General features: G+C 38.4%; 1 protein-coding gene across 2 annotated transcripts in view; it reads right to left on the bottom strand.

Moving 5' to 3' along the window:
• LOC114478578 (low-density lipoprotein receptor class A domain-containing protein 4-like) overlaps positions 1-12286 on the bottom strand; it is a 120427-nt gene extending 108141 nt beyond the window's left edge. For both annotated transcript variants that reach the window (XM_028471745.1, XM_028471744.1), the window contains exon 1: positions 11742-12286. Coding sequence is in view for 1 of the 2 variants with exons in the window: in XM_028471744.1 (XP_028327545.1) it covers positions 11742-11835 (94 nt within the window). In the remaining variant the exon portion in view is untranslated. The remainder of the gene's footprint in view (positions 1-11741) is intronic.
• Positions 12287-26198: the final 13912 nt, after the last annotated feature.

Here is a 26198-nt window from a genome sequence, read left to right as displayed (position 1 = left end):
AGTAAAACACATTGCTGACGTGTATGTGCAGTTGCTTTGTCATCATCATGCAGCCGCAGCGGTTGCATTGTGTTGCCAGATTCGTGGTTCATGTTTGGGCTTTTTTTTATTGGAACAGGCAGGTTCTAAGATGATCTGATCCGGCAACAATTTTACAGTTGTGATGTCACAAGTGTAGAACATTTGAAATTGAGCATATTTCTCTGTTATAAGACTTACACAGACCACAAACAAACAAACAGGGTGGTTTTATTTCATATTTTGTGTGCTGGTGGACACTCAAGTTACCTCATATGTGATCAAAAAACTGTAAAAGTAGATTTTTCATATTATGTCCCCAATCAAGCTAATGCTAAAGCTAAGCTAAAGTGGAAAAGAGCCATTGGGTTGCTGTTGCAAACTTGTATTACTACTAGTGTGGTAATATTCTACAATATTTACTCATCATGACAGTAAAACAGACCATCCTAAGTCAATCTACTGCAGTAATTCCTCTTTCAACCAATAGAAAATGCTGTGAACACCTGATTATGCATGAAAAAAAAAACCTGTGAAACCGTTAGAATTTTTAAAAAAATGCCGTGATATACATTTTTGGTCATACAGCCCAGCCCTACATTTGTGCACAAAAGTGAAAAAGGCAAAAATGTCTCGCGGTTGGAGCGGAGTGGCTGAGCTCTGGACCTTCCCAGTCTACTAGCTCTGAAAGCGGGGGCAGCATCTGCTGTTAGTGTCTGTGTTTGTATGTGTCTGTATGTGTGTGCCCGCTTGTTTTCTTTAGCGGAGCGATGCGCTCCCAATTACTTTCGCTTCCATATCAGAGACTTCTGTCCGTTTCAGGGTGATGGTGGACTCCATTGCTTCACAGCAGTCATTGAGTATGACATGGGACTCACTAATTCAACAGTTGCAACGTTTATTTTTCCAATCACTAAAAATCGGCATTATAATCAACCAGCTCTGGTCGAACACGCTCCATCACTCCGCACACTGGTCGAGCAGCTAAAGGGCCACACAACCACACACACACAAACAACAAATGTTATGTTCAGGTACTGCATGGAAATTAATCATCTCTTCCACTCCCTCACAGTCACAAGGCTGCGTTTAGTTCCCGAAACATGGTACCGTTTGATTTTTCGTGAATCTGTAGTACCGAAGGAATTTGGTCAGTACCTAAAAAACTATCTGAATTCATATGATTGTTGATTGTTTTTTTTAAACTCACTGATCGGTGATTGGCCCAAAAATCCCAATCGTGTGAAGCCGAGTCTGAATGCAAACCAAGCAAAACCAAGGTGATAAAATTATCAGCTGTCTTCTGCCCATTCGGACCGAGTCCGGGACTAAACCGGTGTGAAAGCACCATTAGAGTCTTTTAGCCACCTACACTTTACACATCCAATAGTTCACCATAAAATTCACTCTTTTAAAGACTGTAATTTTGGAAGTCGTTTTTTACACCACTTTTAAAGCACACAGGGCTCAGCACTGGACAAGTTTATTTTAAATATCATTGGTGGTGATTTTGTAAGTCATATGATGATTCACAAATTTCAAACTGCGATGACATTGACTACATTGAAGAATATGGTGACTGAACAGTGATCGTCATGATTTAGAAAAGTAGCCTGATCAAGAGTCAAAGCTCTACACTAACTTTTCCAGTGGTGGCAGTTGGTTGCACCAGCACAGAATTTGGTCGCACCCTTTTTTTTTTTTTCAAGCCATGCATGCTGAAGAATAGTTGACTTAACTGGCATACCGTAGTTGAAGTAAAGATTGACAGTGATTCGAGATATGATATTTGCAAAATGTTTTAGTGTCAATATTAAGTTTTCAAGCACTGGCTGAAATAACAGGTGATTTATTTTATAGAATTTTAAAAGATGTAACAAAAATGTTTTAGATAACGGCAAAACATAACAGGTTACATGTTTTTTTTCATTTTGCAGAAATGCTGTAGTTGAATTAGCTTAACAGTAGCATAACCAACTTAGTTTTTGCATTGCTTCACCCCATGGAATTCAATTCAGAGACTCCAGCTCTTATAGTGGGGTCTCCTAACCCTCTTCCCCTGGGACAGGGGTCTGCAACCTTTACTCTCAAAGGAGCCATTTTGCCTCATCTCACCTGGATTAAAGTCCAAGTTGGCTGAGTCATTGCACAATGTGATTTATTTTTAGGTTAACAAATTGTTATATCTTGATTTTATTTGTCATTAATCATTAATAGCCTCTATTGAAATAAATATATATAAATATATATATTTTTTTTTTTTTTTTAAGCTATAGGGAGCCATTGCAAAAGAGTCAAAGAGCCACATGAGGGTCCAGAGCCGCAGGTTGCAGACCCCTGCCCCGGAAGAACGACAGCTGAAAATCTGGCCTGGCATCATAGTCCATCAGTTCTGGCCCCTCGATGTTGATTCTGAAGACGTCCTCCTCTTTGGTGAGGAATCAAGTATGTGCTGCACATGTACGCTCTCCACTCGACGCGCTCGCCGCAGATTACATCATTGATGACTGCTGTAAAAACTTGATAGTGATTTATTTGAAATATACGAAATATCTAAAAAAACAATTCAGGCCTTCATAACCCACAAGCACCTCTTCTTTGTTTGCTCAGAATTTTTTTTTAATTGCCTTTTGTCGCATGATTAAGCTTAAATTCCCAGTGGTCGGCAGGATTGTTTAGGGTGTAAAGCCTTATCAGCAGCATGTTTTATGTAAATGCAAGTGTGATAAATTAAAGCAACCTATCAACTCATTCACTGCCAGCCATTTTCAAAACGGCTACCCCCTCAATCCCAGCCATTTTATTGTATTTTGACTGATTTTTAAAAATCCACACAATATTTTGTACTCGTTTATGATTTATCGTCAAAAATATTCTCACCGGTAAGAATATGTCATCCCACGATAAAAACGATAAATTCCCATGTTGGAAATGAGCGAGGGCCAGCTATTGCAGCCTTTTTTAATGTGTCTTGTGTTGATGTATTGAAATGTATTTGTGTTAGTAAGGAACCGGTTTACACTTTAAGTTGGGAATTGTTTTATTTATTTATAGTATTTTTTATTTATCGTGATGTTTATTGTTATCGTGATGAATACCAGAAATTATTGGGATAATTTTTTTAGTCCATATCACCCATCCCTACTTTGTAGTGCCATTTTCAGCCCGTCTGTCTCCTTTTCTCTCTCTTTTTGCATCTGCTGATCAGTGCTACTCTCTCATCCAAAGGTGTGCTGCCAGTTGGCCACTACATCATAGGTCAAGCTCAAAATTCATGGTAGGGCTCCGTGACAGTCTCATAGCAACAGCAGCCGGAAAAATCAATTGACGCGCATATGCGTCAATGGCAGTGAGTGAGTTAGAAACACAACCACAAGAATAACATTTTGAAACTATCAATGTGCGGGTGACAAATGCAAAAACTGCTGCGCATTTGAACCTGCTGTGCTGACAAACACTCACATGCAATGATTATATAGCAGGGTTCTCACCAGCGCTGTTGAGCGAAAGCGCCTCCAACGTTGTCATTTTTCTCCCCTACGGAGCAATGGCGCCCCCAACGTCAATTTTCAGCAACGTAGGGAAGATTTTCTGTTGTTTTTTCCTTTTTTAATCGGCACCATCGTAATAATTGTTGCACACATGGACACAAAAGGGACTTTCAGGAGTGCACGGGTTATTTTAACTCTTTTTAATCTGAATAACCCAGAAACACATTCATCAGCCGCACCCATTTAATACATTACGTAACCGTAATAACCATCCACGTATTTAAGCACCGAGGAGTGCGGACAGTCCAGACTCCGCTGTGTGCGAAGGCACCGCCCCGCTCCTAACTCACCGCTTACCGGGGCCATGGACATGGTTACCTCGCTAAGCCCTCTACGCTCTCCGGCAGGGACAGAGCCCCCTAATCCTCAGCACGGACAGTCCTCAGTGCCCCGACAAGGGGACCGGACCACAACAGTTGGTGCCAGGGGTCGGTGGCGATGTTGGCCACCCACCCGACCCGACCAGTCTAGAAACACGGACCGCTGTGTAACTGCACAGCAGAACACAGTGAATTGGAAGCATGTTGACCAGCAACTTTTCTTACAGCTGCACATTTGTCTCAGCACTTACAGTCCCTGCCATTAATAATTAATTGTTTTCTTTTATCCATCCACATTTTATATAAAAACCCAAATTCCACAAGTGTTCTGAGAGCTGATGTTGTAGGTTTTATTAAAGCTGCTTTGATTGTGCACAGCAAAATGTTTAGTTTCTTGTGAGATTTATGCTGCTCATTTAAGTTTTGTTTGGATGTCTATATCTATTTTTACTGAATAAGCTTTTGTGTTAGATCAGATTGAATTAGCTGAATAAGCTAATATTTTAATTATTTTTATACTTGTTTTTTCTTTTGTATTGTAATATGATTACTGTTGGATTTGGTGATTTGATATTAATAAAGATAATAGAGACATTTGTTTAGTTACTTTAATGAATGGATACAGGCACAAATACCTTTTTTTAAAAGTATGAAATAGCCACAAAGTGAGGAAAAATTGGGATAATCATTAATATCTTAATAATGGTTGATTAATCGAATCGTAGCACCTTGAATCAAAATTGAATTGTGAGGTCCCTTAGATGGCAGACCTCTAAAAGTAAAACAGTAACAAAGATTTTTTAAAAAAAAAACAACTTTAGCTTTACCTCACCTTTTTTGGCCCTTAAAGAGTCATAAATTTCAAAATTTTCCACCATACCCCCTATGTTGTGAAAAAATTCCTGGTGAGAACCCTGCATAGCTACTGCAGTTTGTATCATGAAGTAGTCAAAGCTTAACTTTGTATTCAGTACCAAGAGGATAGCCTGAAAATATTATTATAGAGTGCTGAACAATAATTCAAGATCACTAATTAATCACTTGTTTATTTTGTATAGTTGCCACAGTTTAAACTAAAGAAATGTTAGGAAATGCCAAACATTTATTCCAGTGCTCATTGGCTTGTTTTCAGTGTGATATACTTTCTTTGATTCATCCCTGAGGAGATACCTTGATGTTCAGCAGAGTTCAGCGGCTCATTTGTGTGCACAACTTTTAGTATTTAAAATAACTAGTTATGCAAAGGATGTTTTCAGATAATTATAAAAATTCTTGGCCAAAACTGAAAATGAGAATACCAAGGCCAAAAACCTAAACACCAAAATAAATAATTATGCTAACTATTAGTACCATTGCATGTATGGCTCTGACTGTGTACTAACCACACCAAAATTCAAGCATTGTGATTATATAAATCAATATTAATGCTTTAAAGAATAAATAACTTAAAAATATGAAACTATCCATTAAGCAGTGACATTCAAACAATGCACAATACAGTATATAATAAAATTTTAAAAAATTAAAAATGTTTAACTTGCATCGCAAGTTCACACTTGAGAGTGGACTTCTCATTGTTTTCAGTCCGTGGTCTGCCTCAGCCTCCGCTTAGAAGACACTTCAGTACTCAGATGTATTGAAACACAGCCGCTCCGCAGACACGTTGGCTCGTATACAGACAAACGTGTGAAAACATCTTGTTTTGGCCTCGTTGTTTCGGTGAAAAAAAGTGTTTCGGCTGAAACTCAAAAATAGACTTTTGGGGCATTTTCAGACAAAAAAATTTGGTGCATCACTGTATTAAATGCACACAATATTTTGACCTTGTAGATTTGTTTTGTGCTTAATATGAACTGTTTTAGAAAAACCTTGTGAAATAGACTATTCGATAAGGAAACATCAGTGTCGTCAGCAAGATAAATAGTCGGCTAGCAACATTGTTAATTTGCAACAAATGTATACGTTAAAATTAGTGCTGTCGACAGATTTAAAAAATTAAATTAATTAATCTTTTTTTAAATCGCACATAAAAAATTTATGAGAAACCCTCAACTTGAGGTATTTTCATTTAAAACGCATAATTGTGGAAGATCACAAGATTGGTATCTAACAAAGTGTCTTTATATACAGTAGTCATTTTTCATTTTTTACAGACTTGAACAGATGCAGGCGTAGCATTTACATTCATCTGTATTGGAGACTAGTCTAAAGGGCAACCTGTCATATTGCTGTGTACTTTAGTCAATCCCCAAATAATAGAAAATACAAATGAAATAAAAACATCAGGACCTTATTCATCTTGTCCAGTTTTGGCGGCACAGCGTGCTCGGAGCATCAGTTAGCACTGTCCGAGTGTCCACGCTAACTGTTAGCATTGAGGAGGTAGCAGGGGTTGCAAAGCTCTCCAGTGTTCGGCAAACTCTTTCTTGCTGGATTTGCACACAACTAGGCTTCTGTTTTCCATCCGGTGTTTTTATAAACCAAAATTAACGCAAACAAAGTTGAGAAGCTCGGTAGTCTCAAGGTAGTGGGTGCATCAGTATTATGGGTATACCAGGAACTCTTGAAACGAGAAAAATTCCACACTGGAGTGCTCAGGAAAAAAAAGTGATATTGTCCAAAAAGGTTGGTAAGGATTTAGTCAGAGTGAACTCCATCATATTGCATCATAGTACGTCATATTTCTCAAGAACTGATATTTCTATCACTTTATGCATTTAAATTAAAAAGTTTCAAGTCAATGCATAATATTTTCCCAAAACATGTAGATTCCGTCACATTGCAATTTCCATTTCAGGAAGCAAATTCTGTTTTTCTTCTGTACGTTTTTTTCAGTCACAGAAAATCAAAGCCTGTATATTTAGGACTTAATTACAGAAGAAGTGGTAGCAACAAAAATATGTCTCGAAGAGGAAAAAGTTGTTTTTTTTTCTTTTTACCACTTTCATCCTTGAGGTCCTATTCGGGTACAGTTTGATGTTGCTGTTCTCTCCAAACATGACTTATTATTAGAAGACATTAATTGAACCAGTAATATGCACACTCATTGCAAATCAACAACACCTTCACAAATAAACCAAATGGAAAAGAGGCAGAAACCCAACAAACAACATAGAGCTTAGTGAAAGATTGGATTGGCTGTCTGGCAGGAGACTGCGGGGTAAATATTGGCTGAGCCTGAGAGTGCCTAGCTGTGTGCATACATCTGAGTGCAAATGTACGCGTACGTGCCTGTGGGTAGGCCTGTGTGCGTCCGAGTAGATCAAGGAGAGTCAACAGTAGCTGCGTTCGTGTTTGGCCTGAGGTAGTTTAAAGAGGACCCTCCTGCCACTTACACACTTACAACTCATACAAGGGGTTACAGATCAGGCTTTATACATCCATCTGGCTGGCTGGCCCCTGATGCAGGTGAACTGCTACAAACACACAAATGCACACAGTCGCAAAGTCTCTGACATCTTTATTTAAAAATTGGGAGCATGTACACTTCTACAAGGGCGTGTGAAGAACTGGTAAAATGATAAAAAAAATTGGTAAATACTTTCTAAAAATGTTCTACAGGAGGTTTTTCTTCTGGTTCTCACTGAGAAATAAGCATGTTTAATAACTGTTTGTCCCCACAATAAGATTTTGATATCAATCGATTCTATTTATAGACTAGTACAGTGCCCATTGAAAGTATGTATTCATATAGTGGGGGCTTAAGTAAAGTTGTCAATTATGGCCAAATGAGTATGTGCTTGAAGGTTGGATGTACAAAGAGGTGTACATACTCTGTAGTGTTATAAAGGGGTGCAAAGTAAAATAGTGTGTGCGATTTCCCTGGTTTAATTCTACTAGTACAGTGCCCGTCGGAAGTATGCATTATGTTGGAGAAGAAGCATTATTATCAATCATTATTATCATCCTTCCAGAAGCGGAATCTGCTACTATTTTCTTTCTTGCCACCATTTACTGTTAAACATGTTCATAAATGATTCTTTACTCCTTTAGCATCGAAAGAATATTTGTAATATTACGTGAATATCTGTAAAAGTCACGTTTTTCTATTAGCTCTGTAGGCTAGCATAGCTTCTTCACTGGTGGAATAACTGCATGCCAACCGACCACTGGGTTACCAGCGCCCTCTGCTGGTCTAAACAAATATCTGACGTAAATGCAGTAAAATGACTGTTTTTTTTTTTTTGTTTTTTTTAAAAGTCCAATTGTTAAGGCACAAAATACATTTTCAGTTGCACTTTTAAAAAGAAAAAGAACTATTATGCAGTTTTGAATTGTTTACTATAGAACCAGAATTTAAATTAATAGGTTCCTTCTTCATTTGTATTATTCCTTTATGTATTTCATTCAAGATTTATTTTTAGTTAAATTGCATCATTTTGCATAGTTTATCAAGGGATTCTTTTGACAATGAAAAATAAAAGGAAAATAGTACAGTATTTTCCCCAAAAAAATAAAGGAATATTTTTCAGTCATTTGTCAACAGTCCCATTTTGTAAAATAAATCGTGAGAAAATCGTATCGTGAGCCCAGTATCGTGAATCGAATCGTATCGGGAGTTGAGTGAATCGTTACATCCCTATTTTTTTCTCATGCTTATATGCTTTTGTTCATGTACTCTAATCATGCACCAAATAACACTCTAAGTAATTAATAAGTATTTCTAACTTGTACAAATACATTGCAGTTCATAAAAATAATAATAATAAAAAAAGGCTTCAGTATCGCAATATTACCCGGAACTGTGATACTTTGTCTGGTACAGTATCGTGGTTACTCATTTTGGTATCATGACAATTCTAATTCTACCCAGTTAATATCAAAATTAAACGTAGAGATGAAAAATCAAGTTGCTGTATATGTTCATCGGAAGATATTGATCATTCAGAGGACATATTGAGTCAAAACTATTTGCTTCAAAACATCCTGTTTATTATTAATGTTTTTGCACATTTTCACTGAAAAAAAGAAAATACAGTGTCACACACTGCCATCATAAAATAAAGTGCAACAAGTTTCTTTTCACTGAAACTAGTGTGTAGAAGTCTCAAAGGGAACAACACGTCGAGCGGAGTGAAGCGTACGCGCACAGCGCATACACAATTCCACACCAAAGATGGACAAACTTCAGAAAATCAAGCATCTTCACACTGTTACTGAGGAGGACCTTATCAGAATCAGCATCGAGGGGCAAGAACTGATAGACTATGATACCAGGCCAGATGTTCCCTGGGGTGAATCAATGCAGATGTTAAGTTGGGTATGCTACTGTTAAGTTAATTCAAGTACAGCATTTCTGGAAAAATTAAAAAAACAATGGGTGTGACCAAATTCTGTGCCACCACTGGAAAAGTTTGTGTAGAGCCCTGAAAAATCTCGATATATTTAGCAAATATGGCATAGTGTACCTGAGACTTTCCCAGCACACTCGGGGAACAAACCAACATTAGACCCCTCTACTTTGTCACCAAATGGCAGTAGGCAATTGAGAATATTTCTAGCCACTGGCATCCATCATAACATTGCTTCAAAGACATGGTTACAGTTAAACATGGCAGGTAGTCATGGCATAGTTCTCACCCAGCTCTACTCAGTCACCATCTTGCTCAGCACAAATATTGCATGACAGAATAACTATGGAGGTTACAAATTCAAAGGTAGGTTGCTGCTTTAACGCATGACCGTAGTTACACCACTGTGCATTCAGCCTGCTTGTTGGCTACAGCCCAAAACAATCCCTTGATAAAGTCTTCTTTTCCACTCAATTTTCCTGATTGTCAGTTCAGTTTCAATTTGCCTCTGAGTCTCAGAGAGGTATTACAGGACAAAGCAGTGCACTGCTATCAAGATGACATTCCTCAATTGAAAAGAAAAAAATATTTGTGCTTTAAAAACATGACCCCACACAGTGAGAATCCCAAGAAAGACAGGGTAGGAAGAGTCAATACTAGGGTTAGGGAGGACTATATCTTCACATTTATTCAGGTAAAAGTCTTATCCAGATAAAGTGATTCATTGTAAAATACACACATTACCCCGGTGCTGTATGTTCTTATGACTTGACAATACAAGTTCAGTGCAGGACACTGAATGTGAGAACAAGTTAAAGAAGGTCTCTGCAGTCTGCACAAAAAAAAATCCTATACTTCAAACTTATCATGCAGGTTTGGTTTTCCCTGAACATGACACCGTCTGCATTCTGATCCCTTTTCAAAATTCCTCCTCATCTGAATAAAAATAAATAAATAAAAAGGAGGGAGCAAGGCTGACTGCAGCTCTTTTTCTCAGTCATAGAAATCATCAAAGCATGAGCTGCATTATGCAGCCCTGGTAAGTCTGCATGACAACGCAGCTGACAAACAAGAGCACTTTCAAACCAGACGGCCACTACAGTAGGGCACAGCTATTTTTCCACTTGTGAATAAAGCTCCCTCCAAAATTTGAGTCCTTTAGCAGACAAAAAATGCAATGAAAATGCCAGGTTGGCATTTTTTCAAAGTACCAGATACATGTGCATCTCTCAGACAGCATGTAGTGTGTGCAGTAGTCCAACATTCTGACAAGTTCCAAGTCCAACCACACGTCTCTATTTAAGTTTTTAGGCTCAGGTTGAAAAACAAAGACATTATCAGTGTGTGTCTGTCTGTGACTGTATATTTTCCTGGCTGGTACTCTGGTGATTCTCTGAAAAACTTCTATAGATATTGGAGCATGGTGGTGTCTCCTAGACAGGCACACACAACGCTCTGTACACACACTTCTGGGTTACAATGTGGTGTCTGCGCTGCCACACTCATTGGTGCCAGATCTAAACCTAATATGTTACCCTCATCTCAGGTTGCCTGGGCCTAGGCCCAGTGGAAATAACATCACTGTAAGTCTGTTTGTCCGTTGTGTGTGTTGCTATCTGTCTGTCATGGCGTTTGGAAGAATCTTGTTATATTTACTTGACATGGGGCCTTGATTGAGAATATTTTCTGTCTAGTCTGTGAAATCTTAACGGTTTGTTTGCCTGCTCGTCAGTAGATGTGACACCATTGGTGCCTGTCCTCTGTGTTTCAGCCTCTCAATTTTACATTGCCGTTCGTTCATAAGTGGAAACATACATCTGCAGTGCTCAAGACTGCAGGCATTAGGAGCAGCACTGAAAATGATAGTTTCTCTCTCGGCTGCTCAGAAAGCAGACAGAGATAACATACCATTCAAGCGTTTCCTGTCTGTGCTGACAGGCAAACTACTTAACCCTCTGTGGTGATCTCTCTGAGCAATAGTAGAGCTAGACATTTGTAGATCTCTAAACCTAATCATGAGCATTAAGAAGACCGAAGTTCATGCCAAGTACAAGGGAAAATAGTTTATCCAGAAAATAAATGTTTGGTTAAAACTGAGAACAGAGAGCTGAAATGAGACTGTAAATGTTAAGAACTAAAACAGTAAATTAAATCAAATGTATATTTAAAAAAAAAATACTAGCTGCTGTAATTGACGAAACAATGGCCCAAAAAAAGCAAGGTAATCATTATGAACTCAATGGTGCGCGCTGCAGAGAGACTCCAGGTCAAATGAAGACGACGGAAGAGCTCATAAATACCACTGTGTTCTGAGGTCATTATATAGTTTGTGCCAGACTCACTCCGCTCTGTTTAGATGAATTACAGTTGCACAGACAAACACCACATGATGCGGCTCATAACGAGTTAACGACAGAAGTGGTTTGCCGTGCTGGACAGCAATACTAGGTCTGATTTGTTGTCCTTCTCTGTTGCTACGCCAGAGAGTGCGCATTAAACGGATTAGGGCTCGAAAAATTAACTCTGGGTTATGAAGGTCAGGAAACCTTGACATTACTCACATATCTCCATTCCCTGAGGCTGGGAAGCGGTGCAGTTACAGGAGCAGGTGACATTGGAGTTGCCGGAGCCGCCAGGAGCCGTTAGGTTCTGCATGGGGCTGGGCAGACCGGGACACCGCTTCAGGGTGAGAGGAGCCGCCGCCGCCACCGTCGTCGCTCCCCCCCCCCTCCCCCCGATGGGAATCCGGGGAAAACTTCCAGGCAGCGGCAGCTGAGCCTGGAAGCTGAGGCTGCCGCTGCCGATAACTCCAGATAGTTTCGGACTTATCTTTCCTCAAAGCTTTGACTCACGTCATGTTTTTTCTGGGAGAGCTTCAGTTAGAGAAGATTGACGTCCTTTAAGGAACGGCCATTTGTTAATAGAAATTCATGGTCTAGTTTTTCTGTTCCTTCGCCCCGCCACTGAGAGCAGCTGTCCTTCCCTCTGCTTCAGCACAGTTTACACGGCCTTGCAACCCGCCCACTTCACTGATTGACCGCATCGCCATCCAATCAGGCTATGGAAAATGAAGCGAGGAGACGGGGCAGAAAAGAGAGACATGCTGCGTTCATGAATGAACTGAACATGGGAAACCCGACAATCAGTCAATAAATCTCCCGAAAACTCACCGAAAGACTTGTCTTCATCAAACCTAACAGGGCAGTGTTTTACATTTTTAACCTCTATTTCTTTTTTTCTTACGTAAAAATAAAAAGTATATTCTAATAAAAGTCAAACATGATTGACATTGAATATTTACCAACTTATTTTTGTTTTTGTTTTAGCCTATACCTAAACATTAGGACTTTTGCCTAATGAAGAACCAGTAAATTAAATTTTTAAAAACGAAACCAGCATGACATTTGTTTGGCCCTGTTTCTATGGAATCACAGGAGTGTCAAAATTAAAAGGAAATGCATGGGGAAATATAAAGCGAATCAATAATACAAATTTGTAAATAAAAAGAGAATCAATAATAAAAATGTGGAAATATAAAGATAATCATAAAATAAAAAATATACAAATGTAGAATATTATTTTTTCCATTTTGTTATTGCTTTTTCCATTTTGCTTTTGCTTTTTCTATTTTGTCATTGCTTTTTCTGTATTGTCTTTGCTTTTTCAATTTTGTCATTGCTTTTTCTGTTTTGTCTTTATTTTTTTATTTTTGTCATTGCTTTTTTTGTTTTGTCTTTGTCTTTTATTTAATGACTCAAGCTGTCGGTAAAAGCAACGTCAAATCAATGACTGATTTCAAATCGTGACAACTCTAAATCTACCCAGTTAATATCAAAATGACAAACACTGTAATCAGATGACAGGCTTTTTTTTTTTTTGTAAAAACAGGGATTATTTCGGGTGATTACATTTTAAAAACAAGCATAATATGCAGTGCATCAACACAGTGCGCGCACACGCATTGAGACACTTCACGGCAGTTCACCACAACAAATGAACACGTGAAACAAGCTGTAACAATGTTGTGATGACGCGAACAGCACGGTCATCGTGCGCTTGTCTGGAAACGGACCATTGTGTCCGTGGACTGACTCAGAGCGGCTGGATTTAATACATTTGATCACTGAAGAGATTTCTAAGCAGAGTTGATGGAGCAGTACGTACGTTTTATGTTTCTGTCACGTCAACAATGTAGTACCGTGGGACTCCTACACAACAATCTGAAGCACAGCACGTATGGCATTATATTTGTGCCACAACTCTGCTGTCAGTGCACGTCTGAACTATATCACAACTGTAAATGGTCCCGTTATAAAGATTATCTCTTGATTGGATTAAAATTAAACCAGCGCGCAAAAGACATGTACACAGAGCTGTGTGTGCGTTAGATGCTCGGATAATAAATAAAACCAAGAAGCTGATTTTCATCAATAACTTCAATGCAGTTTGTGTTCTAATTAGATAACATAATTAATGTGTCTGTCTTCCAACAGCTCAGTCAGTTATAGGCCTGTACAACATTATTTAATGTATGAGTGGGGTCAGAGTAAACATTTAATCATTTTTATTTGATATTGTGCATTTTTGGAATGTCCATGCTAAATAAACATTTTCATATTTTCAATTGATTTATTCTTTTAAGCATTAATATTAATGTATACAATTGCAATGTTTTAATTTTCGTGATTAGTAAACAATCAGAGCCAGAAATCCACGGTACTACATTGTTGACGTGACAGAAACATAAAACGCACATACTGCTCCATCAACTCTGCTTAGAAAACTCTTCAATGATCAAATGTATTAAATCCAGCGGCTCTGAGTCAGTCCACGGACACATTGGTCCGTTTCCAGACAATCGCGCGGTGACCGCGCTGTTCGCATTGTCACAAAATTGATACAGCTTGTTTTACATGTTCATTTGTTGTGGTGAACTGCCGTGAAGTGTCTCAATGCATGTGCACGCACTGTGTGTTGATGCACTGATGCATATTATGCTTATATTTAAACTGTAATCCCTCAAAATAATACCCGTTTTTACAACAAAAAAAGCCTGTAATCTGATTACACGTTTTTTAATATACTGTCACAGATTACAAATACATGTTTTTTGTATACTGATTACGTAACACTGTTACTTGTAATCCTATACTCCCCAAGCTTGCTAATACATAGCGACTGCAAGCAGGTATCTTGTGAACAGGTATCGACTAGTCAGCCCGTACAGAAAGACCCGGCCACAGCAAGGGCTGTGGGCAGGTCATTGATTTGACATTGCTTTTAATGACAGCTTGAGTCATGAAGTAAAAGCAATGTCAAAATGCAAATGGGAAAGACAAAACAGAAAAAGCAATGACAAAAATGAAAAAGCAAAATGGACAATGAAAAAACAAAATGGAAAAAGAATATACTACATTTGTATATTTTTTCATTATTGATTCTCTTCTTATTTACAAATTTGTATTATTGATTCGCTTTATATTTCCACATGCATTTCCTTTTGATTTTGGCACTCCTGTGATTCCATATGTTCCAGCCTGGTATGAAGCTGTTTGGCATTAATATTTCTGAATCAACTTCAATATATTATCCATCCATCTACCTATAAAAGCAAGGGACGTCTGTGTGTGTGTGTGTGTGTGTGTGTGTGTGTGTGTCTGCGCACGTGTGCGTGTGCGAGTTCGACCTGAAACTTAGTCGACGGCTTCCAAATACCCCGAGTTTGTGTATCTGTTATATGTCACTATGTCACTTCTGGACGGCCCCGAAATGAAACCTATTCAACTTTTGACCGCGGGGTGTGAGGGGACACTAGCGCACCATCTATATCTATTTCACTGCACGGCTCCTCACCCGAGCAAGAGTCACGTGTGCGGCCCCTCCTCCTCCACTTCCTCCTGTGCCACACTATAGTTAGCTTCTCAAACATGGGAGCTCTCTGAATACATCATTTGAAACCGTCCGCCACTGGTGAGTCTTTTGCAGACACGCTTCCCATTGTTTAAACCATATAACTGTTGCTCTATAACGCGCTGTTTCACTAGAGTCGGTATTGAACTCAAACTGTTCAATACTCCATCTGGAAAACTGTGGATTCTCTGTGGTGCCGTGCATGGGAGCTAAGCTCTGACCACTCGGTTCGAAGGTAAAAAATGATTTTTGTTTTTTTTAAAAAAGCAGCCGAATTGTAGATAATACTTTAATTTACTTACTCACTCATGTACAGTAGTTTGGAGCGTTATGTTTGTTTTGCGCAGTTTTGTTACTTTTCTGATTGGCGCTACAATCACTATGGAGTTTGGTTATCAGCGTCTCAAACATTTCACGGAACACACACACACGATATTTATTTATTTAAATATACTAAATGAGTAAAATTAAACACAAAAAATGCAAAAAAAGACAACTGAAAGAATAAAAAATACACATGACTCCAAAAAACGTACATTACAGAAAAATACACCAATCAAAAAAATATAAAAGTGAGTAAAAAAAACAGCAACAAACACATTTATCATGTTCATGTCCCATAGAATTAAACTAGGGAATTCGCACACGCTGTTTTATTTTTCACCCAAAAATAAACCCCTTTTCTTATTTGGTGGTGATGTTGTTTCAAAACGTTAGTTTGACCGTACGCTATTTAGACCGGACGGACCTCACCCGGAAGTGATTTGACGGCAATTGCTGCTGTGTTGAAAGCTACACATTTCTCTGCAGCGCGTGTGTGAGAGAGAAAAAACATATATTACAGAAAAATACACCAAACGACGACAAAAATATGAAAATGACTCAAAATACACTAAACTAAATACTTATACAAAAAATACACTAAAATGACAACAGACATGCACAAAACTACACCAAGAAAACAAACTAAAATACACAAAATTACTCCAGAATCACACTGCAATGGCAACAAAAAACAATAATTATATAAAAAAACACATAATGATGACTTCAAAAGACATACATTACAGAAAAATACAACAAATATACGAAAATGGCTCAAATACACAAAACTAAATATTTACACACAAAATGATTCCAGAATCACACTACAATGGCAACAAAACAATAATTATACAAAAATGCACAAAAACACAACAGAAAGATACATAAATACACGACTCCAAAAAAAACATACGTTACAAAAAAATCCACCAAACAAAAAAATATAAAAGTGATGATGAAGTCATGCACATGTCTCACAGAATTAAACCAGGAAAATTGCACCCGCAAATATACCCCTTATGCTCCCACATGAATGCATACTTCCGACGGGCACTGTACATAAAATGTTGCCTGCTGACAAGTTTTTAAAATAACATTGGTCTCTTTATTAGCAAAACAACACTTCCCTAAATGATACGTTTTGTTTTCTGAATGTTGCTTGCATTATACTTAGAACAACATAACTTCCATCATTCATGTCAGACAAAGGAGGCATTAGAGCATGATCCAGGTTTCACATATAAAGTCCGAGTCACCAGAGTCCACACTGCAATGCTGGATTTACATATCTCGGATAGCTCTCTGTTAGCTAGCTTGCCTATCCCAGTGGTTTTTCAAAAAAAATTCTGTTGTGGCCTCATTTAAACAAATGTGTAAAAAAATTACATTATTGGACATTTTTTTTAAATTGAGTGTATTCCTTTTCAAAACTCATAAAACAACATTAAATGTGTATTATATGTTACTTGTTAGGAGTTGACTAAGTCTGCCAAAGTCTGTGACCCGAAAAAATTTGTGACCGCTGCGGCTTCTCGGCGGTAGAGAAGAAGAGTGCTAAACCTCTTCGTAGCTATTAAGGAGCTATTTACTCCCCCTTAAAAATGATGCTCCAGTGGGTGAAGTAAATGCAGACTGGAGAAGAATTTCCCCACACACACGAGATATTTTGGTCAACCGGTCTCAGAAACATTTATCAGGACAAATTCACTCTCAACACACATCGAGCACAGAATAATGTATAGGAGATTCCTAAAAGACAACTCACAACCTAGCTGTTATACAGCATTGCTAATATCCCCGTTCAGGCTTCCTTTAACCTAAGGTTTTTCCACTTAGAGGAATAGTGACTGTACCCAATGTACATGAAAGCAGCAGTGGAGATGATGGGACAGAGGTTATACAGCATATGTTCCTGCGTGTGCAAAGATGTTTGCAAGGGGGATGGTTGCTCATTGGTGGTTTACAGGCGAGGGTAGGGGTGATCTAACTCAGAAAGCTAACAGACGAGTTGTGGTTGACAATAGTTGTGGGAAAGTAGAGCAAGCAAATATCTGACGCAAATACAATGCGATGACTGTTTTTTTTTTTTTTTTTTTAAGTCCAATTGTTAAAGGGGACATATCATGGTTTTAAATCCTTCCTTTTTACATATAAATCATACAGTTGTGGTCTATATAAAGCGGAACTGCAATGCTTGAGTCTGAATTCCTCATTATTATAGCTCCACAGGCCCCTTTTCTGCCCCTTTTCTGATGTTCTTCTGAGAGCAACTCGTTTTGGTGCGGTCTCTTTAAATGCAAATGAGACACTCCATATCCCGCCCCCTCTTCAGGTGACACTCGGTTCAACTCCACCCTGGTCGGCCATTTTTGTAGTTTGATAGAAGAGATACGGCTATGTAGCGGCGCATAAACTTTTTATTCAGAGATTATTTACAAAATGTCAACAACAGAAGACTTGTCCATCCAGCCTTACATGTTCGAGCCAGAGTCTGACCCAGCGGAGCGAGATGAAAATGAAGATGATGAACCTGCAGAACCCTAACAAGTGAGCTAACACAAGCACCGAGCTAACGCTAGCGCCAAGCTAACGTCACGAAATGCATTTTAATACAGTCTTTTCGGAGACAAAAACGACAAAATGAAATGACTAATGAAAACTTGAGACTTAAATTAAATCACGTAGACCATATCATCAAGGATCTAAAACAAGCACACAGCGCTAACATATGAAGTCTGAAGACGGTGCAACTGCTAATGCTAACAAAACAATGACAGGGACGTCTTATCATCACAATTTTTAGCATTATTTACAGCTTACCGAAGTGCTCTGTTCGTCGTCTCCAAAGATAGAAGGAATTGACCCCTCAATCAGACAAAGTCTTTCGGCAAATCCTTCTTTATACTGGCGGAGGTCATCCTTGAAGTGCTTCGCGCACACAAAAATGACCTTACCCACAGATGTGGGTACATTTCCATAAAAAATAAAACTCAACCAGGCACTTAGAAAAGGTTCTGATGCTGGGAGACGGTGTAATGAAGCATGTGGGTTACTACATCCAACAACCGAACATTTTGATTTCTCCTCTCGTAACTTCGGCATCCTTGAGCGTGGACTACAAAATCGCAGCGAGAAATAAAAATGGCGGATTGCTCGAAGTGAGTCGATGTCCTAATTTGGCAGTTCCGCTGCAGATACTGTGATGTAGTTCAAAAAACGTAATAGAGAATAGAAAAATCGAAACAGATTGAAAAATTTGACCAAAACAGAACATAAAGATATCTACGGAGCACCTGAAGAGACTAATTTGATTTTTTCTGTACTTCTAAGCACTCTAAATATACAACAAAATGCATTTAAGGGCTAAAAAAGTGGATTTAGCATGATATGTCTCCTTTAAGGCACAAAAAACATTTTCAGTTGCACTTTTAAAAAGAAAAAGAACTATTATGCAGTTTTGCATTGTTTACTACAGAACCAGAATTTAAATTAATAGGCTTCTTCTTCATTTATGTACAGTCCCATTTTGTAAAATAAATCGTGAGAGAATCGTATCGTGAACCCAGTATCGTGAATCGAATCGTATCGGGAGTTGAGTGAATCGTTACATCCCTACACACATACACACACACAATAACTGTTGTAGTGTATAAATAAACAAGGCTGCTAAAATCAGAGAGACTCACACACAGGGCTATCAGCTGGTCCACGAACAAAGTTTGTATCAATTAATTCTGATCACCGGTGAAGAATTGATGATGCTGTATGACTGGGGATGAAGTTTCACTTGTTTTTAAATGTTTAACAACCAGCAAATTATCTCACAGCGAGAAAAGCTTTGGTTCATATTCAGGTTGTTGTTTTTTGGATCAAGCTTGCATGCTCAATCCCAGCATACAGGGTTTTCTTTTCCTGGTACTCAATTTGTGGTCACCTGAGTCCAAAATCAGCCATGGTGTGGTTGTTGACTTAGGAATTGTCCAAATGGGACTCAGACTCTGTGTGTAAACAAATACCTTGATGGGGAGGTGTCAAATCCTTTACAACCCAAACAGAAGCTAATAACAGAAGTTAATGCAGACCAATTTTATTGATGCATGGCCAAATTTGTTTAAACTAGTACAGTGCCGTCGGAAGTATGTATTCATATAGTGAGTATAAAGGGGTATATTTGGAGGTGCAAAGCAAAATAGCATATGCAATTTCCCCTCTTTAATTCTATGAGACATGCGCATGATGAATGTGTTGGGTTTTTTTTTACTCATTTTTATATTTTTTTTGTTTGGTGTATTTTTCTTTTTTCTGTATTGTGTGTTTTTTGGAATCATTATGTGTGTTTTTGTATCTTTCTGTTGTCTTTTTGTGCATTTTTTGTGTTATTATTGTTTTTTGTTGCCATTGTAGTGTGATTCTGGAGTCATTTTATTGTATTTTTTTGTATAAATATTTAGATTTGTGTATAATGAGTAATTTTCATATTTTTGTTGTTGTTTGGTGTAAATTTATGTTCTCATTTTGTGTACTTCCTGTATAAATATTGTTTAGTTTTTTGTTTTACGTCATTTGTGCATTTTTTTTGTATAATTATAGTTTTTTTGTTGCAATTGTAGTGTAATTCTGGAGTCATTTTTTAGTGTAGTTTTTAGCATTTCTGTTGTCTTTTGTGTATTTTTGTATAGATATTTAGTTTTACTAGTTACTATCAGAAAACATGGCACAGTCACTGTTATGACATCTCATGAATGAGACCATGTTACAGAGGTGGAGTCATCCACGCCCCTCTGCGCTTGCCTTAGGACAGTTTCCCTCCCATTGCTATTATGATAGCTGTGTTCATCGCCATGACAACTGTTGTGATGGTGGTGAATATTATTTTATGGAGACGGTGTCTGTCCCCCGACCCAAATTTCACAATGATTTTAACATAAAATCAAATAAAAGAGCTATCAATTATAAAAATCTGAAAAAAATTAAAATCTCAAATCTAGAAACACCAAAACATAAAACCATTAGATGTGCTCTATTAAATATAAGATCACTGAGATCCAAATCTCTACTCGTAAATGACCTTATCTCAGAAAATAACTTTGATTTATTCTGTTTAACTGAAACATGGCTGTATCAAGATGAATATGTTAGTTTAAATGAAGCCACTCCTCCCACTCATTTAAATACTCATATGCTACGAGACATAGGCCGTGGAGGTGGTGTAGCAGCTATTTATCATTCCTCTCTCCTAATCTATCCTAAACCAAAGGCCAGTTACACTTCCTTTGAAAGCCTGGTTCTAAATTTATCTCATACCGAATCAAAAACCTGCCAGCCAGTCTTATTTGCGATAATTTACCGTCCTCCAGGCCCTTATTCTGAATTTCTATCAGAATTCTGAGTTTATATCAAACTTAGTCCTCAGTTCTGATAAAATACTGATAGTAGGAGATTTTAATATCTATGTTGACAAAGATAGTGATAGCCTGAGCTCAGCCTTTATGTCCCTAAAAGACTCAGTTGGCTTTTTTCAAACTATTAATGAAGCTACTCATCGTTTAAATCATACTCTTGATCTTGTTCTAACATATGGCCTAATGAACTAAAAGTCTACCCTGAAAATCCTCTGCTATCAGATCACTTTTTAATATCTTTTAACATTATCCTAGAGGATCTCGCACTGTGCAATAAAATAGTTACGAGTAGAAATCTGTCCAATAGTGCTGTGGCTAAATTTAAAGAGGCCATTCCTGCTGCTTTAAACTCAGTGCATCATCCAATAAATAACTATGATATTAATTATAACCCCTCTCAACTGGATCTGCTTGTCGATAGCTCTGCTAGTCTACTAAAATCCACCTTGGACTCAATTGCCCCATTGAGGGAAAAAACTATTAAACGTCAGTGGAAAGCTATGTGGTTTAGCTCTGAAACTCACACACTCAAACAAACAACCCGTAAATTAGAGAGAATGTGGCGCTCCAATAAAACAGAGGAGTCACGAATACTCTGGCAAGAAAGCTATAGTAAATACATGACAGCCTTACGACATACTCGATCTACATACTACTCCTCACTAATTGAAGAAAATAAAAATAATCCGAGGTACCTTTTCAGCACTGTAGCCAGGCTAACACAAAGTCAGAGCTCTATTGAGCCCATGATTCCTCTAGCCCTCAGCTGTGAGGACTTCATGACAATTTTTAACGATAAAATTCATAAGATTAGAGATAAAATTAGTCACTCCCTGCCTTCACCTGGGCCTGCTGTACCATTAAATGCAAATAGGCCTAACCTAAACTGTTTCACACATATAGGACTTCAGGAACATAACTCTATTATTTCATCCTCCAAACCATCGACTTGCCTTTCAGATCCGATCCCAACTAAGCTGTTTAAAGAAGTTGTTCCCCTAGTCTGCCCATCTTTGTTGGAGACGATTAATATATCCCTATCAATAGGGTACGTGCCACAGTCCTTTAAAGTAGCTGTAATCAAACCCCTTCTCAAAAAACCTACTCTTGATTCCAGCACTTTAGCAAACTACAGGCCTATATCTAATCTTCCTTTTATTTCAAAGATTCTTGAGAAAGTTGTGGCGGCTCAGCGCTGTGACTTCCTTCAAAACAACAGCCTGTTCGAGGACTTCCAGTCAGGTTTTAGAGCTCAACACAGCACAGAGACTGCTTTAGTTAAAGTAACTAATGATCTACTCTGGGCTTCAGATGAAGGACGACTCTCAGTGCTGATTTTATTAGATCTTAGTGCAGCTTTTGACACTATAGATCACTATATTCTACTAGAGAGATTAGAGGAATTACTTGGAATCACAGGGACTGCCCTAAACTGGTTTAAGTCCTACCTATCTGATAGGTACCAGTTTGTACACGTGAATAATAAGTCTTCTGTGTACACTAAAGTAAGCTACGGGGTTCCTCAGGGCTCTGTGCTACGTCCAATCCTCTTCTGTATCTATATGCTCCCCCTTGGTAATGTTATGAGAAAATACTCTGTTAACTTTCACTGCTATGCTGATGATACCCAGCTGTATGTATCAATGAAGCCAGGTGAGACAAATCAGCTATCTAAACTTGAGGCCTGTCAAAAGGACATTAGGGCCTGGATGGACCAAAATTTTCTTCTTCTTAACTCAGACAAGACTGAGGTTATTGTACTTGGCCCACGACACCTTAGAGAAACCTATGCTAGCCTAACTGCCCTAGATGGCATTACTCTGGCACGAAGCACTGTTAGAAACCTTGGGGTTCTATTTGATCAGGATTAATCTTTCAACTCTCACATAAAACAAACTTCAAGAACTGCCTTCTTTCATCTCCGTAACATTGCTAAAATCAGATCTACCCTGTCTCAGAGTGACGCCGAAAAGCTATGCTTTTGTTACCTCTCGACTGGATTATTGTAATTCTCTTTTAGTAGGCTGCCCGAGCAAGTCGCTTAAGACACTTCAGCTGGTTCAAAATGCTGCAGCACGTGTACTGACTAAAACTAGGAGAAGAGATCACATTACTCCTGTATTAGCCTCTCTGCATTGGCTTCCCATAAAATATAGAATATAATTCAAGATTCTTCTTCTCACTTATAAAGCCCTAAATGGACAGGCACCAGTCTATCTCAAGGAGCTTGTAGTGCCATACAATCCCCCCAGAACACTACGCTCTCAAAATGCTGGCCTACTCGTTGTTCCATTTGTCTCTAGAAGTAGTATAGGAGGAAGAGCTTTCAGTTATCAGGCCCCACTTCTCTGGAACCATCTACCAACCACGGTTTGGGTGGCAGACACCCTCTCTACCTTTAAGGTTAGGCTCAAAACATTCCTCTTTGGTAAAGCTTTTAGTTAGGAACCAGCTCATCGCTCATAGTTAAGATGCAATAGGCATAGACTGCCGGGGGGGTCTGGCATGCTCGGTTGGAGAGAGGTTGGAGAGGGCGTTAAGAGAGAGGTCATTTAGGTTAGAGAGGGACCGGAGAGGGTCCCATTCCTCTCTCAAACACTTCCTCTATGTCTGCTTCTTCCCTTGTGTGTTTGCTCCCGTACTCCTTCTGGCTTTTGTCTTGCAGGTCCGTGGGATCCTCAGTGTGGAGTTACAGAGTCTCAACAACTCTGTCTCCTCCCTTTCCTCTGTACACACCCAACACAGCATAACGTGGATGGCTGTTCATCATAGGAATGGGATCCACACACGGTTCCTGCTGCTTAACAGAAGGTTTTCCATGCCGCCATGATGAATTCATGTTGGGTGTGGGATACATATGTATGTGTATATACATATATATGCATATGTGTGTATCCATAAAATGAAGAGTCCGTCCTTAAGACTGCTCTACTGTAAAGTGTCTTGAGATATCATTGGTTATGATTTGGCGCTATACAAATAAAAGATTGAATGATTGATTGATTTTGTGTCATTTTCATATTTTTGTTGTCATTTGGTGGGGGGAGTAAATCCATTCTAAATTTATGCCACCAGTCCATCCGTGTGTACCTGCCTTCCTAACTTTCACTAAACATATTTATTTTCAGTTGTGAGGTGTAGTGGCAGGTGTGACGTGAGTGAAGCTGCAGTAATCAGGTGACCTTCACTATGTAGCACTGTCTACGTAACATGTAAACACTTAGATCTGATTCAGAGCGTAACACTACAGTCACTACCACGCTACGAACGGGTGTCGTGACACAGACTGTAACCGGACTAAATGGTGATCCGTTATACACTCAACACTCACATACCTGCAATCATGTCACATCGACGGTGATTGATAGTGAAGCACACCTGATCGACGTGTGTGTGTGAGACTCTCTACCTGGGACCAGGGGCATTTCTAGACCCCCTGGGGGCCCTAGGCAAGAAGGACTATGGGGCCTCTCGGCCCCAGAATGATGATGAATCAAGTCCAGGACAACAGATCAGTAAATAAATACTTCATTAAATAATTAACATATACAATAAATAACATAACTATCTAAACTAAACGCAAACTTTACACACAATATAGACAGTAAATGCCAAACAAACACAACTGAAATGTTCAAAATTTTAAGTATGAAAAAAATGCAACCAAGCCAAAAAACAACAAAAAAACAAGGAATTGAAGTGGAAAGTAAGAGTACACTAACCATTTCTCATTGGATTTTCTAACCATTTCCCATTGTCATTTTGAAATTTTCTTTAATGTGTGCTGGGTCCGGACTGCAATAGCTCTATTTTTAGGAACAACCAGAAAAAGTCAGGGCCCTATGGAGTTAATGCAGCTTCTTTAATTCCTGTGGTGACAGGTAACACAGGTAAAATTGTGAAATTAAAGAAAAGCAAAAAGCTTTATAGAGATAAAAATTTGACTCCTATAACATGTCATCCAAAAAGTCCACCAGTGTCTCCAGTAAAGTCTTTAAAATTAGCTCTTCTTAATGTTAGATCTCTTGTTAACAAGTCACTAATAATTAATGATTTTATTTTGACACATCACTTGGACTTTTTATTTCTTAATGAAACATGGTTGAATGATGGTATCAGTAATACTATTCTCAATGAAAGTGCACCACAAGACTTTATTTATTTAAATAAGTGTCGTACTTGCAGGAAAGGTGGTGGAGTTGCTGACATTTTTAAATCAATATTTCAGTGCAAAGAAATAACATTTGGGGATTTTATCTCCTTTGAATATATGTCATTCTTACTGAAGGGTGATTCAAGAGTTCTGTTTTTAGTCGTTTATAGACCCCCAAAATATTCTGGAGAATTCATGGATGAGTTTGCTGAACTGCTGTCAGTTGTATGCACTGAATACAACTTTTTAATAATAACAGGTGACTTAAATATTCATGTAGACAATAACATGGACAATACTGCCAAAGAACTGTATGCTTTAATGGATACTTTTGGTCTTACACAACATGTGACTGGTCCGACACACACTCAAGGTCACACTTTGGATCTGGTTATCTCTAAAGGTGTTGATATCTCTGCTGTTGATGTAAGAGACTTAGCTCTATCTGATCATTTCTGTGTCTTTTTTGACCTAGAGACTGTAACATCTGTTCCCCCTAGTTATGTGTGTTTAAAGAAAAGGTACATAAATGAGAACACAAGTGCACAGTTTATGGAAGCCATAGCAATGACACCAACATTGAGTGCTGAGACAGTTGATGATCTTCTGGATGAGGATAATAGAAACGTCTGTAATGTCATAGATGTGGTGGCTCCAATCAAAACTAAGAGAAAACCAAACACACAGAAAACACCTTGGAGGAGGACTGAGATAATGCAGAATTTGAAATCTGACTGTAGAAGAGCTGAGCGTAAATGGAGATCAACAAAACTCCAAATTCATCTAGAACTGTACAAAATAAGTCTGCGAAAATTCAATGATGGCTTGTTCAAAGCAAGGCAGCAATACTTTTCTGAAATTATTGCCAAAAATGTCAACAACTCTCGCACGTTGTTTTCTGTAATTGAAAAGCTCACAACCCCCCCAGATCAGATAGCCCCTGAATTACTGTCAGCTGGAAAATGCAATGAATTTGCTGTATATTTCAATGAAAAAATACAATCAATAAGGTCAAACATCAGAACAAACCAGCAAAATCACAAAAAGCTTGAACAGCTTCAACCACTGAGGGATGAGTCAACTACAATGTCAGAGTTTATTACAGTGAACCCAAAAACAATAGAGGAGACTGTTCAGCAGCTGAATCCATCAACGTGTTGCCTTGACACAATACCCTCAAACTTCTTTAAAACTGTTGTAAAGTCAATTGTCACTGATTTGTGTCAGAT

This window comes from Gouania willdenowi, chromosome 16 (genome assembly GCF_900634775.1).
Source record: "Gouania willdenowi chromosome 16, fGouWil2.1, whole genome shotgun sequence".
Taxonomy (NCBI): Eukaryota; Metazoa; Chordata; class Actinopteri; order Blenniiformes; family Gobiesocidae; genus Gouania; species Gouania willdenowi.
Note: the sequence above shows the minus strand (reverse complement) of the source record. Positions and strands in the feature narration are given on the sequence as shown.